The 19059-nt window shown below is 46.2% G+C and overlaps 1 protein-coding gene across 2 annotated transcripts in view; it reads right to left on the reverse strand.

Annotated features, from left to right (window-relative positions):
- Positions 1-411: 411 nt before the first annotated feature.
- RNF19B (ring finger protein 19B) overlaps positions 412-19059 on the reverse strand; it is a 49249-nt gene continuing 30601 nt past the window's right edge. Inside the window, exons 4-10 of one of the 2 annotated variants that reach the window (XM_061597648.1) lie at positions 18202-18364; positions 17394-17508; positions 10720-10812; positions 4971-5111; positions 4328-4535; positions 3595-3726; positions 412-1194 (exon numbers count right to left, since the gene is read on the reverse strand). In XM_061597648.1, the coding sequence (XP_061453632.1) occupies positions 738-1194; positions 3595-3726; positions 4328-4535; positions 4971-5111; positions 10720-10812; positions 17394-17508; positions 18202-18364 (1309 nt within the window). In that variant the 3' untranslated portion in view covers positions 412-737. The remainder of the gene's footprint in view (positions 1195-3594; positions 3727-4327; positions 4536-4970; positions 5112-10719; positions 10813-17393; positions 17509-18201; positions 18365-19059) is intronic. The other variant, XM_061597649.1, reaches the window with a different exon arrangement.

Below are 19059 nucleotides of genomic sequence, written 5' to 3' on the forward strand. Positions count from 1 at the left end.
TGGCAAGGATGGTCCCACAATATGAAGCATTCACCTTTGGTATCTTCTTCATGTGAACCTCAAATGTATTCTTCACTTCTGCTAATGAAAGTCAGAAATTTATAGATGTCAAATGTCCTCATCACTTCCATAAGCCTCGAAGCATTCAATACCACAGGATCACTATGTAAAAAGCAAACTTTCACCTGCAGAGACCAAAGAGGCCACTGGAGGGCAGCAAATTCATACTTTCATCCAACTCTTGTTGGAACAGAGCCTCCCTGCCACACCCAGGCTTCCTAACAGCAGCATTGGTCAAAGTGGACTTATATTTCAATTCAAGGAAAGGAACAAGCTTTAGCGAGGCAGAAGTGCACCAAGGAAAATTCAGAAGAACTTACTAGTTCTAACAAAAGGGAGAACAGGATCCACTTTGAATGGCAACAGGAATCTTTATTAAAGGTGTTCTTTAGGTGTATGTTTGGTAGACATACGATGTACATGCGCACTTGTATGTACACTCTTACACAACTCACAGAGCATCACCAAGCGCTTAAACCAATAAATTAAAAAAGAGAGAGAGAGATCAAGGGTTTATTATTGTGTATGAAATGCCATTTCCCCAGAGTCGGGTTCGGGCAGCATTCTGGGGAATCAGAAACAAAAGCCAACAGGACATAATCACCCCCACTGCTGGGTGGCCCTCACCATAGCAGAGGCAGGAACAATCAGTGTGCTTCATCTCAGGAGGAGTGGCCTCATACTCTGGCCTCAATGCACTCCAGCGTGGAGACTCTCTCCTCTGGCCTGTGCCCTTCTGCTTGGGCACACTGGCCAATATGGGCACTTGGGCTGTCAGCACCTCTGGCGTTTGGGGGAAGCAGGCAGGCAGCAGTCTGCGGACAGGGAGAATCGCATTCATCCGAGGTAATGTCGGGCACATCATCCGACTGACTGTCCGAGCTCTCCAAGTCACTACGGATGCTTTCAGGCTGCGCTAGAGTGATGTCCCAGGTTCTGCTAGCAATGCAGTCTTTCTGCTCACAGCTTTGGTGGCTGCACATCTGTCCCTGCTCCTCCTCTGCTTCCTCCTCCTCATTCTCTGCCATCTGGGTGTGAACATGGAGAGAGTCTTCTGTGCTGCTCCCACTAACAAGCTGGTAATGGCTCGGCTTGGTCTCTATGTCCACCTGGATCTCCATATTGTTACACTCTCTAGGGAAGGAGGACACCATGTTAGTTCTAGGCTACAACATTTGTCTTCAGAATTACATATTGTGATTCAGGAGGTCTGTCAAGCTAACAATACTAACAGTTTCTTAGAAACTTAATATAAAATAAGCAACATAGCACACAAGCAGGGTCCCACAACAAAAAGTTGGAGTGTATCTCTAATGTGGGTGTGCTACCTGAGCCTGTGGGTGAGGTGGTTGAAAACAAAACAAAACACTGACATAGAAGTCATAAGCCTCCCTTCATGTGAGATCTCCATCTTTCACACGCACACAGTTTTTTAACATTGAAAAAGTGAAATCATAAGAAAAGCCTTGCTAGAACAGACCAAAGGCCCATCTAGACCAGTATCCTGTACTCACAGTGGTGAACCACTCTACAAGCATGAAGCTTCTCCTGCAATGGGCAGAGCAATTTTACATTGAGGAAGCTGGCATAACTTAAGCTGGCTGAAGTTACATCTGCTTAAAGTACCCCAAATACTAACTCCATTCAGGAGCCCCTGGAAGGGGAGAATGCTGGCTCAGCCAGCAGAGTCCAGTGGAAAAAAAGCAGAAAAAAGCAGAGCTATTGCGTGTTTTTCCCAGCTTAATTTATGCCAGGACTGGAGATCACATGACCAAGCTGAATGGATGCAGGATATGACACAAGTCTCCCTCCCCTCAGTCCCACCACACCACCGGAATGTTTCTTTGGGGGGGCCTTATGCCAGCTTAATTTACACAGTCTCGAGTCCCTGCTAAGCTGGGAGGTATGGAGATTTGCCAGCTGAGCTGGGATGAGGCACTTACATCTGCATAGTCCCGCTGAGCCAAGACCCAGTCCTTTCAGCCGGAGATCTATCATATCCTAACTCCCTGCAGCCTGGCGTAAATACCTGTAAGGATTGCACCCTAAGTGTTTGATTTGGCCTAGGAGGAGATCTGTGGAGCCCTACCTCTGGCTTGCAGTATTATCAGTGGACAACGCTGCAGGGCTACTCTAAGCTACACTCTCACAGGCTGCAGCAGGGGTACAACTGAATTACACAGCAGGGTTGTTGTATACTAGACTCTCAGCCCAACCTACAATGGTGTGGATAAAAACAGTGAAAGGAAAACATAGCAGAGGTGTCTTAAGCTAGTCTCTCTGTTTTAGCCTAACCCCAAACCTGCAGTAGAGGTCTAATACCTCTGGACAATGGTGCAGGGTTGTCGGAAACCACTCAAAAGCTTGACCTGCAGTATTCAGTGTAAACTACACTGGAAGGCTGTCGTAAGTCACTCTCTTCCAGCCATAGCCTTTTCCAATCTGCAATTTGGGGATAATGACCTGCATTTGCTTTGGAACTTAAAAAAAGTAAAGGTTTCACACTACACAAGAACTAATTTAGGGTGGTGTGGTTTTGAATATCCAAGGATGGGCTCAGTCAAACTGGTATTAGGGTTACAGATGACAAACCTTGGCCCTCCACATGTTGCTGGACTACTGGAGGGCCACAGGTTCCTCATCCTCAGTATAGAAAATGATATAGTGTGTTATGCCATTTCACATTATAAATTATAGTCTGTGGCAGATTCAAAGAGACTGTAGCTCTTCTAGGGCTGTATCACTGGGACATTGTATGTTTAAATTCTTCCTCATATGAAAGCCTCTGGCATGTGGAAAGCTAGCATGTTGGTGAGAAGGCTTGCGGCCTTGTCTTCTTCCTGACACAGTAATGTAGACAGAGGAAAGGTTTTGCTTTTACAGCTCCACTGGCTGCCAATTTGTTTCCGGTCACAATTCAAAGTGCTGATTTTGACCTACAAAGCCCTATACGGCTCAGGTCACTCACAGAACTAGGGTATGCTGAAAGCATTCTACAGAACTTTATGCAAAAGATGTTGGCTTCTCACCTGGTGTTGGTAGCCTGTAAATGTAGGGGACAGCTGAAGCATACTGTCACCACACACATATATGTGAGCAGAAACAACTTTGAAAGGCAGGTATCTGAAAGTTTACCCATTAAATTAATGAAATAATGAAGTATCCCCCATGTGTATTTTTACTTATGTCTTACCGTCCAGTTAATTTTTCACTACACATTATGAAGTCAGCCCCTGAAGTTACAGAGAAATGTATGCAATTAAATGTGCAGGATCTCCTAGTAGCTCACAAAGTATGAACAATTAGAGACACACAGAGCTTCCAAATGGTCAGGAGAGAAACATGAATAAAGCTGGTCTACAGAGTCCACAACAAGTCTCAGTATCTTTCCATCCAACTGCAGCATACAAATTAAAGGGACTCTCTGCCAACATGTGTTAACAAGATCAGAACCCAATGTGATAGATTTTCCTTAGAGCCATTGGCTTTACCCCATTGCCCTACCTTACAGACACACCAGTTGCATTAACATACCTGTCTTGGGGGTTGTAAGAACTAATGATGGAGCCTGCCATAGCTCGTGTGCTGGCATTGTCACTGATGGCTCCAAGGCTGACTGAGTCCTTTGGAAAAATTTCTTTCTGAACATCAGCCTGCACTTCCAACCTGAGCAAGAGAAAGGAATTTATTTGGTTCATTATACGAATATAAGTCCACCAATCCCATTTAAAAATGAGGCACTTTTGTTTTGGCTACATCAAGGAGCTATTTAAAGCATCACATCTGACTCAGTTTTAGGCAACAACTTGTTTGGCTGAACTCTGCTATGCCTCTTTTTCTCTAGAAAAGGGTCACATCCATACCCATGACCCACAGTTCCTGTGTAGCACGTTTCCAAACATTCTACAGTCTCTGGGCTGTACGTTTAGTGTTAGAGAGGTGTTTAATTATACCGCGGCCGGATTCAGAGAAGACTGTGGTATAACCTTACGATTCAGGAGGCAAACTATCATGTCATTGTGCATTGGGATATTTAAAAGGTACTGTGTGAAAGAGAACAGAGTAAGTCCTTTAACTCTCTGTAAAGTACCCAATTCAATTTTATTTCTGCAATATAACCATGGAGCCAGAACAGAGAGCATTCTGGCATGGCAATACCCAGCTTGAGGGTTGTGCAACAGAAGCAAACTTGAGTTCTACTTATAGCTGAGTCTCAAACCCATGGTCCCACAAATATGCTGTAGCTGGAATGAACTTTTTTTTTTACCTGCTGTACTTTCCTTTCCCACCCAAGAGCACTCCACCACTCAGAGTCCCTCCTGAGAGGGCGGCAAAGCTGGCTGTCTCACTGTAATTGCCCTGCATGACGCTGAGCCCGTCAGTAGGGCTTCCACTGGTGCTCAGCACACTGGTAAGGCCTTCAATGCTGCTCTCCCCAATGCTGGGGTTCTTCAGAGCCCTCCAAGCATCTGCCACTAGACCATGAAAAACATAAGAAGGAATATGACACAAAAGATGATTTGACAGCAACATTTGCACACTACTACTGTATATTAGTCAGTCAAGTTCTAGGTAAGTTAGCACACCTAGAATCAACACAATGAAGCTGAATGAATTGGTGGTTTTAAAATATTTTCATCTCTGAATGAAATGAAGAAATATGTACACTATATCTATATATATATATATACACACACAGAGAGAAAGACACATCTATCATACGTGTGTGTGTGCATATATATATATATATGAGAGAGAGAGAGACAGAGAATGAATATGAATCAACACAACCTTACAGGTTCACCCCATCAGAATGATCTAACCCATCCACTTGCCCTGGATATGACTGTCGAGCACAGCCCTGCTTTTATTTCTATCATGGTTAAAATCACAGTGGATTATTTCTTTACCTGTAATTGGCCCATCATCTTCATCAAACTCTATTTTGACTCCTTTCCCATTGGCTGTGCTAACACCACAACCACCACCACGGCACAAAGAAATTGGCACAACTCCATAGACATATGCCAACATAATAGGGACTCCAATACCTAGAAAAAAGAATGAAGTAAGAATCCTGCAAGCGAAAAAAGCTTATTCCAAACAGAGCACTCCATCTCCATAACAAGAAGCTTCTATCCAAGAACTGCTATCAATCTGTTGTAGGAGGTATTCAACCTTTTATTTAGACCAAGTTCAACCGGCCTGGAAAGCACAGTTCCTTTTTTCAAGCTAAGAAAGCAAAATCTACCTTGAACCAGTCATTAGTGGAGCATGCAGTATAACCATATGGATTAAAATATGCAAAGGAGACCCAGGTTGCTTACCTATAAATTATGTTCTTTCAAGTGACCATCTTGTACAGTCATCGTTAGGTCCAGCTCTTGGACAGAGCATTTGCAGAACTTTCTAGAGCTGCACTTCTTCCCCTTCCCTCAAGTACAGAGATGTACCCTACCTGTGCATGCCCCAAGGGCAAGGTGAATGCCAACTCACTCAATTATCTTCTGACCACCGTGCAAGTGCTCAGAAAAAGACTTAAGACCACCAACACCTGGGGAGGAGAGTTGGTTGTATAGACTGCATAGATGACTACTTAACAGCAGCTGCATGTAAGCAACATGCCTTTTTTTCTTGCAGTCTGTGTGCTGTGTCACAATGGGGTAACTGGTAAGATCATGTACCTGGGCGTTGGTGCTGTTATCATCACTTAATGCCACTAAAGCCTCAAGAGAACAGTTCTTCCAAACGCAGCATCAGCATAACCTTTCAATCAAGAACATGCTTAAAAATGTGAATCAAGTGATACCATCTTATCAGGAGGTTCGTTCTGCACAATATAGGAAGCGGACCTTTAGTGTGGTGGCACCTACCCTGTGGAATTCCCTCCCTTTGAATATTAGGCAGGCGCCATCTCTGCTATCTTTTTGGCACCTTTTGAACACTTTCCTCTTTCAACAAGCCTTTTAAGTTGAGACCTATTCCAGTCTGCATCTGTGTCAGAATTGTTTTTAATGTTTTTTAATAATGTTTTTAACCCTTCTTTAAGGTTGTTTTTTTAAATGTTTTTAATGCTGTTTTGTTTTAATGTATTTTAAGATCTATTTTTATGATGTTTTAAAGCATTTTAGTGCTTTGTTTGCCACCCTGGGGTCCTGCTGGGAGGAAGGGCGGGATACAAATTAAATAAATAAATAAGTGGACAAAGGGGCAGCTTTGCAATAATCCAATACCCTGAAAATATCCTAAGGGAGTAGCAATTTATCAAGAGGAAGGTGGGTACAGGTTAGTTGGCCAACTAGGTACCAAGTATGATAATACAAAACAAACAAAGACAGCTTTGAAACCAGTTTGCCTTTGCAGTAAATCACAGCAAAGATTATTGTTCTTGCAAAACTACTTGTTCTGTGCAGACAGAAGGAAAAGAAACAACTGACACCCGGGTGTGAAAGCAAACCTCTGGTCATGATGGGGGGGGGGGGTGTGTGTGTGTGTGTGTGTGTGTGTGTGTGTGTGTGTGTGTGTGTGTGTGTGTGTGTGTGTGTGTGTGTGTGTGTGTGTGTGTGTGTGTGTGTGTGTGTGTGTGTGTGTGTGTGTGTGTGTGTGTGTGTGTGTGTGTGTGTGTGTGTGTGTGTGTGTGTGTGTGTGTGTGTGTGTGTGTGTGTGTGTGTGTGTGTGTGTGTGTGTGTGTGTGTGTGTGTGTGTGTGTGTGTGTGTGTGTGTGTGTGTGTGTTGAATATATCCTGACCAAGGTGAAAGAAGGAAACAGACGTAGATTAAAAGGTGATGTCTGGTTGAAGGATCACCTTGTTCTTATGCAAGGCAAGCAAAATGTTTCTGTTCATTAAAAAAATCAACTTCAGTTCCTTGCAGATATTGTTGACCCATAGGCATGACTGCCTCGTGTTTCCATCAAGACTAAAGCAAAGAAGAGCAGAGCAGGGGTTAAGCTGCTTGCAGAGCCTTGGCGAGGCTGGCAAGGCCAGCACCTGGTGCTGCCAAGGCAACCAAGAGAGATAAAGGCTGGACAGCTCTGCCAGCCGTTTGTGGGGGAAGAAGTTCTTGCTAGGTGGTGTATTCTGTGGGGGAAGAAGTTCTTGGTAGAGGGAAAAGTCTTGTGTGCTGTTTTTGCTGCTTTAATGTCCAAAGGACTCTTAAAACAAGATCTCTGTCGGTGCTTGGATTTCTTGAACGTCTTGCTGTTCACCTGTAAAGAACCGGACACGCAATTCCACACACACCAACAGGGTTATGGGCCCAGATCCGGTGCACGTTACAGCGCAGTGAAGAATGTTCTGATCCAAGTCAGAGCTCCAGAAGGCAGCTTGATTGTGCCTTGGAGAGGTGAGCGGAAATGGAAGTGAATATATCTGCAGGCATGCCAATGGAACGTCTCACGGAGACTAACTATGCCAGCTGGAAGCTACGGATGAGAGCATTTCTGATTAAAGAAGATTTGTTTGAAGTTATCGACACCACCCCACCGGCAGTTCCTCAGGCGGCCTGGACGCATAAGGATGAGAAGGCACAAGCTTTTATTACTTTGGCACTCTCTGACTCTCAATTGCTCTATGTGAGAGACGAACCCACAGCGAAACGGATGTGGGATGTGTTGCAAATTGTACATGTGCAACAGACAGCGGGGAGCAAACTTTGCTTGGCAAGGAAACTGTACCAGATGCGTCTAACTGAAGAATGCACCATGACCGAGCATCTCACAGAGTTCAGACGTTTGTTTGCAGAATTGGAGGACAGAGGAATGGAGCATAGCAATCTTCAAAAGGTGTACATAGTTTTGGCTTCACTTGACGAAACCTGGAATAATCTCATGATGTCAATGGAGGCTATGCCAGACGGAGTTCTGAATTTGGACTTTGTGGAGGAAAAACTGAACCAAGAATGGCAGAGAAGACAGGAGAAGAAAAGAACTGAGCTGAAGGAAGCTGTCAAAAGCAAGCAAAACTTCAAGGAGCAGCAGGGGCTGAAACCCTGTTATTTTTGTGGAGCACGGGGTCATATACAGAGGAACTGTGCAGCCAGGCGGAAAAGCAGAGACTGTGGCTGGAAGCAGTCAAGTGTGAACTTTGTAAGCGCAGAAAAGCCTCAAACCATCAGTATGCAATGGGTGTGTGACAGCGGTGCTTCCCATTGTCTTGTGAAGGACCTAAGCCTGTTTCACACATCGAGAGCAGTACAAGACTCAGTTTTGTTGGTGGACGGATCCAGGAGAGACGTTCTGGCGAGAGGCACGATGAAGTTAAGTAAGATTGGGATTCTGACGGACGTTTTGTATGTACCCCAGTTAGCTAGCAATATTCTGTCTGTGATGAAGTTAGTAGATATTGGTTATACTGTAATCTTTGACAAAGAGAAATGTATTGTGCAAAGAGGGGGTGAGGTCTGCATGCATGGGTGCCTAACAGATTCACAGTTCATCATACAGAGCAATCAGGCAGGGTGTGCTGCGCTGAGTGCAGAGAGACAGACACATAACGGCTGTGTGCATGATTGGCATAGAAGGTTAGGACATGCCAACTATGAGACAATTAAGAAAACCCCTACACATAGCGAAAACATGAAACTGACAGAGTGTGGGCAACTGATGGATTGTGATGCCTGTTGTAAAGCGAAGGCTACGGTTGCACCCATCAATAAAGAGGCGGAATGCTCCACAACCGCTCCCTACCAACTGATACATGTTGATCTGTCAGGGCCGATACAGAGTTCACGAGGGGGTGCTAAATACTTTATGGTCGTGGTTGATGACTTTACGAGGTACTGTCATGTTTATTTACTGAAAAGAAAAGATGAGGCAGAACAGAAGCTACGTCTGTTTATCAGGAGGATTGAAACACAGCATGGCATTACAGTGAAACATATACGCTCAGACTGGGGGGGGGGAATTCACAGGCAAAGCATTGCATGAATTCCTGGAAAGCAAGGGAATAGAGCAAAACTTCACTGCTCCATTTTCTCCGTTTTCTAATGGGTTGCAGAGAGAAAAAATAGATCCCTTCAGGAATCGATGAGAGCCATGTTGGGGGATTCCAGCCTAGCAGGCTCATTTGGGGAAGAGTGCATCTTGTATGCAACATACATACACAACAGGGTGTTACACAGTGCCATTGGGATGTCACCCTATGAGAAACTCACAGGAAGAAAGCTGAGGGTGCAACACATTGAGCGGTTCGGGGCTAGGTGCTGGGTACATATTCCAAAGGGAAAAAGGCATGGAAAACTGGCTCCCAGAGCACAGGAAGCATTTGTGCTGGGTTTCCAACATGCTTTTTACAGGGTTTGGGTTCCTAAGACACAGCAAGTTGTGCTGAGTAGGAGCATAAAGATCTCAGTCAAGCCGTGGGACCAAAACCAGTCTGTTATACTAAATGGGTCAGACAATGCACCAACGCAAGAGGTGAAAACAGAAGAGACTCAAATACCATTAAAAGATGCTCTAAATGAATTAATATGGGGCAAACGTAAAACAAAGAAAAGAAAAGCTGATGATCTGACTTCTCCTGAACAAGCCATGCCAGGTACAAGTACAGATAATGGTGGTACAGGGGGAGCCGAAGCTCCAGTACCCTTGAGGCGCTCCGAGAGGGCTAACATAGGGAAGCCGCCAGAGAGATTCACAGTGGGTATAGTCAGCGGCCCGGGTGCATACAATGAATATGAAATGGATGCAGAAACGTTGTACTTGACTTGTGTAAAACCCAAATTCTGTGAATAAAACCCAAAGGAACCAATGACGTACAATGTAAATAAAAGCATGTAACTGAAATGTAATGTATGATACAATTTACTGTGGAAATGTAATCTGGAAACTGAAATGTAACTTTTATATCATGTGTAGTCTTAATGGAAAGGTGGGGACTGTTGACCCATAGGCATGACTGCCTCGTGTTTCCATCAAGACTAAAGCAAAGAAGAGCAGAGCAGGGGTTAAGCTGCTTGCAGAGCCTTGGCGAGGCTGGCAAGGCCAGCACCTGGTGCTGCCAAGGCAACCAAGAGAGATAAAGGCTGGACAGCTCTGCCAGCCATTTGTGGGGGAAGAAGTTCTTGCTAGGTGGTGTATTCTGTGGGGGAAGAAGTTCTTGCTAGGTGGTGTATTCTGTGGGGGAAGAAGTTCTTGGTAGAGGGAAAAGTCTTGTGTGCTGTTTTTGCTGCTGTAATGTCCAAAGTAAAGGACTCTTAAAACAAGATCTCTGTCTGTGCTTGGATTTCTTGAACGTCTTGCTGTTCACCTGTAAAGAACCGGACACGCAATTCCACACACACCAACAGATATCTCCGTCTTTTTTCGGGGTCGTGCGCCAGGGGAGCCATTCTCTACTTGTCCGCTGGAATGGTTGAGAATTCCAGGGAATACCCCTTCATTACTGTGTCCAATACCCACTGGTTGGTAGTTGATGCTGCCAATGCGTCCGCAAAAAACTTCAGCCTGCCCCCGACCAGCTACTTCGCATTGTCACGATTGAGCCGGCTTGGAATAATGTTGTCTACCAAATCTACCTCGCGAAAAGGGGGTTCAGTGCTGCTGTCAAGCTGCACCCCAGGAAGAGCCCCAGGAACCTCTGCTTTGTCTGCTGTTCCTATATGCGGAAGAATAGCCCTTTGAACGAAAGGACTGCCCTGACTTCCTACGAGATTGCTTACCCTCGTCTTCTTTCTTAGCCATGGGCAAAGCCTTCTTCTTGTCCCTGGTCTCCACCAAATGGCGATCCAGAGACTTGCCGAAAAGATGCCCTCCTGCATAAGGGAGAACAAACAGGCTGGCCTTGGAATTGTGATCCACCTCCCACTGTTTAAGCCAAATGTTTTGTCTTATGACCATCACGTACCCTAGGACACGAGCAGAGGACGAGCAGACTGTCCATGGAGAAATCAGCCAAGAATTCGGCAGTCTTGGCCAGTTCATTAAGTCCCTCCCGGATATGCCTGGCATCAGATGGAACTTCTTCCATCAGTGTTCTGACCCATTTGAGCACTGCTTGGGCCAGGAAGGAGTTAGCCGCCAACACCCTCTTGGCCAGAGCTGCGGCCTCATAAGCATGCCAGAGCACTGCGTCACTGCATCTGTCATTAGGGTCAGATAAGGAGTCCCCTTCCTTGGGGATAGCCGTTTTGGCACCAAAAGCCAATACTGGCTCGTCTATGCCTGGCACTTTCAGGCTGTCCATCACTGGAGAAGGAAGACTGTAAAGTTTTTTGGACAAGATGTGGGACTTTGGTTTGCCTGGCTGTTCCCATTCCTCCTCGACTATGTCCTTAAATAGCTTCGGAAAGGGAATGCCAGTGAATGTCTCCCCCGACCTAGAAGACATCAGAAGAGCCTTGCTGCCCCTCATCCCCAGCTTCTACGTTGGAAGAGGTCTCCTTAGGCAACTCCAACTGCAGGCACGCCATAGCCTTGGTAATGAGCACCGAATATGTATCGGGCGAATAAAGCCTCTTGTGCAGAGCGCCATCCCCGGATAACTTTCCCTCCTTCCTCCCCAACTCCTCTGAGCCAGAATCTAAAAGCCCAGTGGCCTCTAAGGAATCCGGGCTAAGGCCCTCATCTCTGTGGTAACTCCTGGACCAAGAAGAGTGCCCCTTGCCGTGCCCCCCAGCTCTGTGGTGGCCTTTGCACTTGGCCCGCTGTTTGTTGCAACTGGACTACAGCCAGAAGAAGAGGACCACAAGGCTGACCTTGAGGCAGGGGAGGGAGAGCGCCCTCGGTCATGTCTGGCCCGCTTCTTGTGACAGCGACCTAGGTGCTTGGCCAGTGAGGCCCCCGCTTCCCTCATCATGGCCCTACTAATCCATTTCATCACGGTCGAGGAAGACCCTTCTTCAGACTCATGATGATGCCTGGACCTCTTGTGGCAAACGCCTCCCCCACATTGCGTAGACGTAGCCCCCCCCCCCGCTGAAGGGGAAGGCAACATGGCCCCTGCCCCTGAGGCCAAGGTATCAAGAGGAGTATCATCCTGATGCTGCCCCTCGCTTTGAAACAAGACATCCTCCTCCAAGGAAGACTGATGCTCCGTGGTTGCAGCCATTTAATTTTTGGGGGGGGGGGTTCAGGGCTACAAGGGGCACCTTTGCCAAGACCCCTTATGTCCTCAGGTGGCCGGGGAAATTTGGGGAAAACTGGCGGCTGCTGGTGTCCTTGCGTAAAGCGCTCAGTGCCTTCCCGCCTCGCGCAAGACTGCAAATGGCGTGAAAATGCCCTTCCCCATGAGTATGGCGAACAACCCATTGAGAAGATTTGACAGGGTGGGAAACAGCAGAAAGTTCCCTCACGACCGCCTTGGGCCTACACGGGACATACGGAAGCCCCCAGCTGCTAGGTCACCTCACCCTGTGAAAGCCCTAGCCGCTGCGTGGAGCCACATCAAGCAGCCGAGTGCTGCTGGCACCAGGAAGAGATGGAGGGGGGCCTAAGATGCTTCCTGGCTAGCCCCCCTTTTCAGCTGCTAAGCCTCTTCAGCGGTAAGGCCACAGAGGGGCCTGGGATTGCTCCTGGCTACCTCCCGCCCCTTCAAATCCTGGCACGCTGATACTCATGGCTGCCCTGAGGTAATGGAGGGGCCTGGGATGCTTCCTGTCTACCTCCTGCCCCAACTTGAGGGAAGAGTGGAGGGCTGACTGAATGAGGTGCGCCGCCGCTGTGAGGCAATGGAGGGGCCTGGGACGTCTCCTGGCTACCTCCCACCTCGATTCGAGGGAAGAGCAGAGGGCTGGCCGAACAGATGTGCCGTTGTGAGGCAATGGAGGGGCCTGGGATGCCGCCTGGTTACCTCCCGCCTCCAAGGGAAGAAAAAGGGCTCACACAACAAGACTCACCGCCATCCTGAGGCCGAGGAGGGGCCTGGCATGCCTCTCGGCTACCTTCCGCCTCCAAAGAAGCTGTCCGCTGCTTCTGGCTAGCAACGGAGGGGCCAGGGACAAATCCTGGCTACCTCCTCCCCCCGGATGAAAGGTGGTCTTAGCAGGGCAACGGAGAGCCCTTGGAGAATTCCCAGCTACCACCCCACTCGAAGTCTCCAAAATGCAATTTTTTCTCTCCCCCCCCATCTGACTAATCACTGACTGTCAGGGTGAGCAAGAGAAGCCAAAAGCTGAGGTAAAAATTACAGAAAAAACACTTCTTCACCCCCGTATCCCTGAAGACACAGGAGCAGACAGTTGACTCTGTTAGCTCGCTGGAGGCAGAGTCAAGACTGGCAGTTAAAGGGCGGTTCCCTCCCCCTTCTGGCTGGCCACCATCTTACACTTTGTTTCAGTTTGACTCTGCCTACAGGAGGAGGAGGAGTTAACCCATTCCTGTATGCTCCACTCCCCACTGACGGAGGAGATCCCATTAGCCAGTGCTACCTTTGCTGTCACCGCTTAAAGTATCTACCGAGGGATTGTTGCCAGTACTGACATTTGTAGTCATGTACATACTAGTCCCTGAGGGTCATTGCTTCTGTGCAGAGTCACAAAAACTGCACCTCCGTTTGTTGGTGTAATATTTGGAGATTATCTTGTCCATCACTGTGTGTGCTCTCTCTTCCTTTTAAAAAGAAGGACAGAAGCACTGTGCACGTCATCGCCAGTTCCAAATAATTCATATGGGCAATATGCCTTGGGCTCCCCATCCCAATAATGATGTGCCTACTGAAAGTATCACGGTAAGTGATGGAAGAGCAAACTAGAACTGAATTCAGTCATCCACCAATGCAGAACGTGATATAGTCAAAAGAAAGAGAGAAACACAATTTTTAACAGTTGTTTGCAAAGATAAGGATGATGATGACAAAACTTGACAATGCCGTGAGGCCGAAAAGGTGCCAGATCAGATATGGAAGAAAAAACTTATGCTATTTAAATAATGTTGCATGCTTAGTCCTGCAGAAGAAAGTTCAGAATCTTGTCAAATCCAGAATAACACCAATGAATTGGATGCACTGCACTGGTTCTTCCAACATATTTGCATTTGTGGACAAACAGCTTGCGGGAGATTTGAATACCATTCATTAAATCCAGGCCAAAAGTCTGCTTCTGGCAGCCACTTGTCTACATATGGAAACCTAAAGACTCCTTTGTACAAAAGAGTATTGTCGCCAATGCTATGTGTTTTGTAAAGATTCAGTGCTATGGAGATTCTAAACTATAAGATAGGATACCAATTGCAGGCATTACTAATCACAGTAAAAGATCTACAGTGCTGCAGCTGGATACTAGTTATCAACAGTATCAGCAAAAGAAACCATATAATACTAATAAAGGCAGTGGTGCTGTTTCTTTTCTAAAACACACTCTGTTGCCAACAAATTGGGGAATGGATGCATGAGAAGACACAGTCACACTGCTTTTGAATCCTATGCATGTTTTCAAGAGGACAGAAAACAGTAAGGATGGAAAATAGTCTGTCACAAGGATCTTTAGTAACTTGCAGTGGTACAGACAACCAGGAAAAGGATACTGGAATAGCTGTCACAGATGAAGCACGCTGAAAGACCAGACCATAGATTAGCAGTTGGGTTTTTAGAACCTGAGCCCAAAGGATTTCACAATGTACAGAAGTTGCTTTACATAAACATAGTGGTCCTCAGTTGGGTAAACAAGCTTAATGTCCCCAACAATGTGATGTGGAGAGGGTTCAGAGCTGCAGAGTGGATAAATATGCAGGATTTTTTAAAAAAACTGTTTTTTTAATTTAAAAAAATCCTGCTCCTGCTGGGAGGAAGGGCAGGATACCAATCAAATAATAAATAAATAAATAAAACAGTAAATTTCTCTCATTCAATTCTGTCGTATTACAAACATGCTAAACCTACACTTACAGTTTCATTAAAATGAATTAATGGCTCTATCACACACATATTGAGTTACCTACCAATTAAACATGGGCATTAATTTCAGTTTTCCATCTCATGAAAATGGCTCTGCCCAGCCTAACTACAAACACTTGCTTCTTGGAAATTCTGGACTTTCAGTTTCTGTTTCTCTGACTAAAGTTACATGTGCAAAGACACAAGCTGGATGGGAATGGGTTTGTTGTTGTTCTGAGCTTTACATGGTGGTGGAGCTGGGCCACACAAGGCAGAGTAATGAGGACAGAGGTAATACAGACAAGGGCAGTTGGAGGCAGAGTAGAAAGGAACAGTGGAAAGGACTGGAAAGAAAAAAGAGAAGACATTATAGTACAGACGCGGCTTCCAGTTCCTATATTCCCCCACAATTCTGCCATGGCTTCTGGGCGTAAGAGAGACCCTATCTGGGAATACCTTGAAGAAATTCCTTCATTGGGCAGAAAAGGAAAATGTGCCAAGTGTAACACTGCAAGGAGGACAAGCAAGGCCTATTTGCAAGAATGATGAAACATCATAACGAAACCTGCTTATTGGGAGAAAATGATGTGGATGAAGATGTGGTTATGTCTGAAGAACAGTGTGGATCAACTGGTTAGTAAGTTGAGTAATTCACTCTGTAATGAATCATGGGAATGAATCATTCGTCAAGACTCTACGCATTTTAGTATTAGTGTTATTCAACAAGCTGTCTATCCTGGATGTTAATAGGAAAAACAGCCAAGTTCCTTGTGGCTTGTTTAATCAGCGAACTAGGTTTACAATCTATAACCCAAGCAGCTGATGGTGTGTTCATAGTGACAGAGGCAGGGGATGACTCTACCAGGTCCTTCCCCGGCCCCACCTCTGACATTCCCCTTCTGGGCTGAAGGTGGGCCAGTCGCAGGAGGCTGCCTTGGCAATGGATTGGCCACTGAGGAAGTGACGGCTCACCCCCCTCATCCATGTCAGCCGGCACCTCACGGGAGGGGCTGTCGGCGGGCAGATCACAGGGCCCTCCTCTGGATCCCAGACCTCCTCCTCCTCGGACCAGTCCTGCCAAGAGTTCTCCACAGGGCTCATGACACTGGGTTTCCTTTTCCTTCCTTCCTGACCCAGAAAAGAGACTTGCCCCCAACTGCTACTTGGGGCACTTTACTAGTAAGAAAGTAGTAAGAAGGATTTTTAGTCTAGACCCAAACCCTCACAAACCACCCTATCGCTGAGGTCAGGGCAGCCAGAGTGGTAGCAAACCTAGGAACCTCAGCTAAAGCCTTGATACAGCTGTCTACTTAAGACATGTCAGGGAAGGTAGCAGCCAAGGCTCATTTTCAAGGTAAGCAGAAAATTTGTTCCTACAAGCTTACTTGGGAACTCCTGGTATGTTGGGTTCCTCTTCCAAGTAAAGATGGCAGCAATTATATTTCTCCAGTGTAGACACTTTTTCCCATCAACCACTACATTTTTGCAAATGGTAAACTGCAGCTGCACAGGCATGCACGCAGGAGCAGAAGCAAGAAACATAGTCCCTATAAACCAATCCTACAGAGAAAGGGTAACCAACATGATGCCCTCCATCAGGGCTGTGGAGTCGGAGTCATGAGCAATTTTGGGTGGAGTCAGAGTTGGTAGAAATGTACCGACTCCGACTTCAAAATAAATTTTGATTGACAATTTTTTTTAAATATAAATTCAAAATGTCAAAGAAGCTTCCCATGAAGTCAGCTGTAGTTGAGCATTTCACCATAACTCAAGATGGAAAACATTTTGTGTGAGTGTATGACACAAGACCCAGATGAAGACAAATGCTGTGATGCCAAGATCAGCGCATATTCAGGCAGCGATAAAAATGCTCCTACGAGAGCTTCCAATTTAAAAAGACATTTACAGCGCTTTCCAGGGCTGTGGAGTCAGAAGCAATTTTGGGTGGAGTTGGAGTTGGACAGTAGAAAAATAGAGGAGTCGGAGTCGAAGGTTTGGCGTACCAACTCCACAGCCCTGCCCTCCATACAATATTGGACTCCATCTCCCATCAACCCCAGCCAGCATGGACTACAGTCAGGGATTATGGGAGCTGTAGTGCAACAAGATCTGGAAGGCACCATGTTGTCTACCCTTGCTATCTACTAAAAGTGGTGCATGGCCACATTAATTAAACTGACAGAAAACTCCACAATTATATAGGAACTGGGAGAAGAATGATAAGCTTCTTTCTCTGAGCTCTCCCTAAGGAAATCCTCAATGGTGCCAGTTCTGCAATGCCAGAAGAGAATTGAGCAGGGAGGTATTCGCCGCACTCCTAAAGCATTCATGGATGGGGAGGGCAGGAACATCTACCCCTTCTCTCTGTCCCCAGTTCTGCAGATGCTCTGCACAGGCACTGAATTGCATCTTGAACCTAAATATATACATTTGTTATGTAATTTCCAACCCATCAAAACTTACTCGTGGTGGGAGTGGTAGCCAAAGCACATTGTCATGCACTTTATAACACAGACTTCTGCTTACCTACACTGACAGCAGCAATGACAGGAGATGCAATCACTGACAAGGTTACACCACCAGTGATGGCCAGGTTCCTCTTATGCTTGGAGGTTTTTTTCCCTTCATACCTGCTGTGAATCTGGCATAAGAAAAATCAAGGATACAACAGGCAATGCAACACAGAAAAGAGTGGCATCCTAGGGAGGTATTACTTATGCAGCTATAAATAGTTTACAGCAGAGATGGCTTCTCCAGAAAATAGAAAAGGGGCTGAAGGGTTCTCCAGAGGTAGGAGTCTCACTATGCCCTTAATTGCTCAGGCTGGAGGAAATCAAAACAGGGACCATGGACAGGGGCCAATGCGACAACAGCAGCAGCAGGTTCAAAGTAACTTTCTTTTCTAGTAATTAAATACTGGGCGGGCAAAGCTATAGACAACATGCAGTTAGTGACTTCTAGGGGGAAATTACCAATTCCAGGTTCCCCAGTGCAACACTTCATCATCACTGAGCTCTCTCCACCTCTAACATTAGAAGAGCCCTCCTGGATCTGACGAAACACCCTACTAGACCAGCATATTGTTTCTCACAGTATCCAACCAGATCAGCCAGATACCTATGAGAAACACACAAACAGGGCATGAGTGCAAAAAACCCTCTCCCACCGTTATCAACAACTGATATTCAGAGGTATGGTGCAATACTGTATTGTATGGTCCCTCTTAACTACAAGAGGAACTTTATAGAAATATCTCCCCTTCCACTACCACACAAAAATACCCCCATCAACCTTGCAATTGGTTCATTTCAGCATATACAATTCTTATGCTTACCTTTCTTCCAACATAAACAGGGATGCCAATGACCATGGCTGGAATGGCAATCCCAGCAATGAGGGAAATACCCACTGGGGCGCCAATCAGTGTTCCAAGCTGCCAGAGAATCTTCTTTTTACGACTCCATGGCTTCTTGCCCCAGAATGTGCAACCAGAAGGGCTGCAAGAGATTTTATATTTGGTCCTTAGGAGGACAGAATACAAAGCATTCGAAAGGTGGATATATGCCTACAAAGGTTCTACTAAACGTATTTTTTATCCAAGTACTTAAAGGTGTGTCTACAGCAGAGATGGGGGAACCTTTTTGACCATTTCCTCACCTCCAACCCTCTGAGGACGACATGCTAGCAGTGGAAGAAAGGGGTGTGCGTGTCACACACTCTCACAGACACACGTGCACCATAGACTTGATGCATGCATGCATGCAGACAGGTACACAGCCTCTCCCTCAGCTAATCTCTGCAGATCACTGGGGAGGGGGGCATCTTCACCCCTATGGCGGTGCTGAGATGGACATGAGGTTGACATTTCCCCATCAGTCCACCCAGCTTAGTGCCACTATGGGGATGAAATTCACACCATCCCCACTTGATCCCACATGCTTTGTTTGGTGTGCTTTTTTCCACTGTCAGTGGCACGAGAGCCTAAAATTATGTCAGAGGACGGCAGACCACTGGGAAGACTTGGCTGGCTAAACTGGGCTCAAAGGCCAGCAGACCCTCTGCCCCTGTCTAGAGAAATCAGATGGCAACTTGGCATTGCCTCCCCTCAAGGCAATTTCTGAGTATGAGAACACAGATCACTATTATATCTGTTTTGTTTGTACCTGCAATCTGTGTTTGTACAGCACAGTGG

Source organism: Rhineura floridana, chromosome 15 (genome assembly GCF_030035675.1).
Source record: "Rhineura floridana isolate rRhiFlo1 chromosome 15, rRhiFlo1.hap2, whole genome shotgun sequence".
NCBI lineage: Eukaryota > Metazoa > Chordata > Lepidosauria > Squamata > Rhineuridae > Rhineura > Rhineura floridana.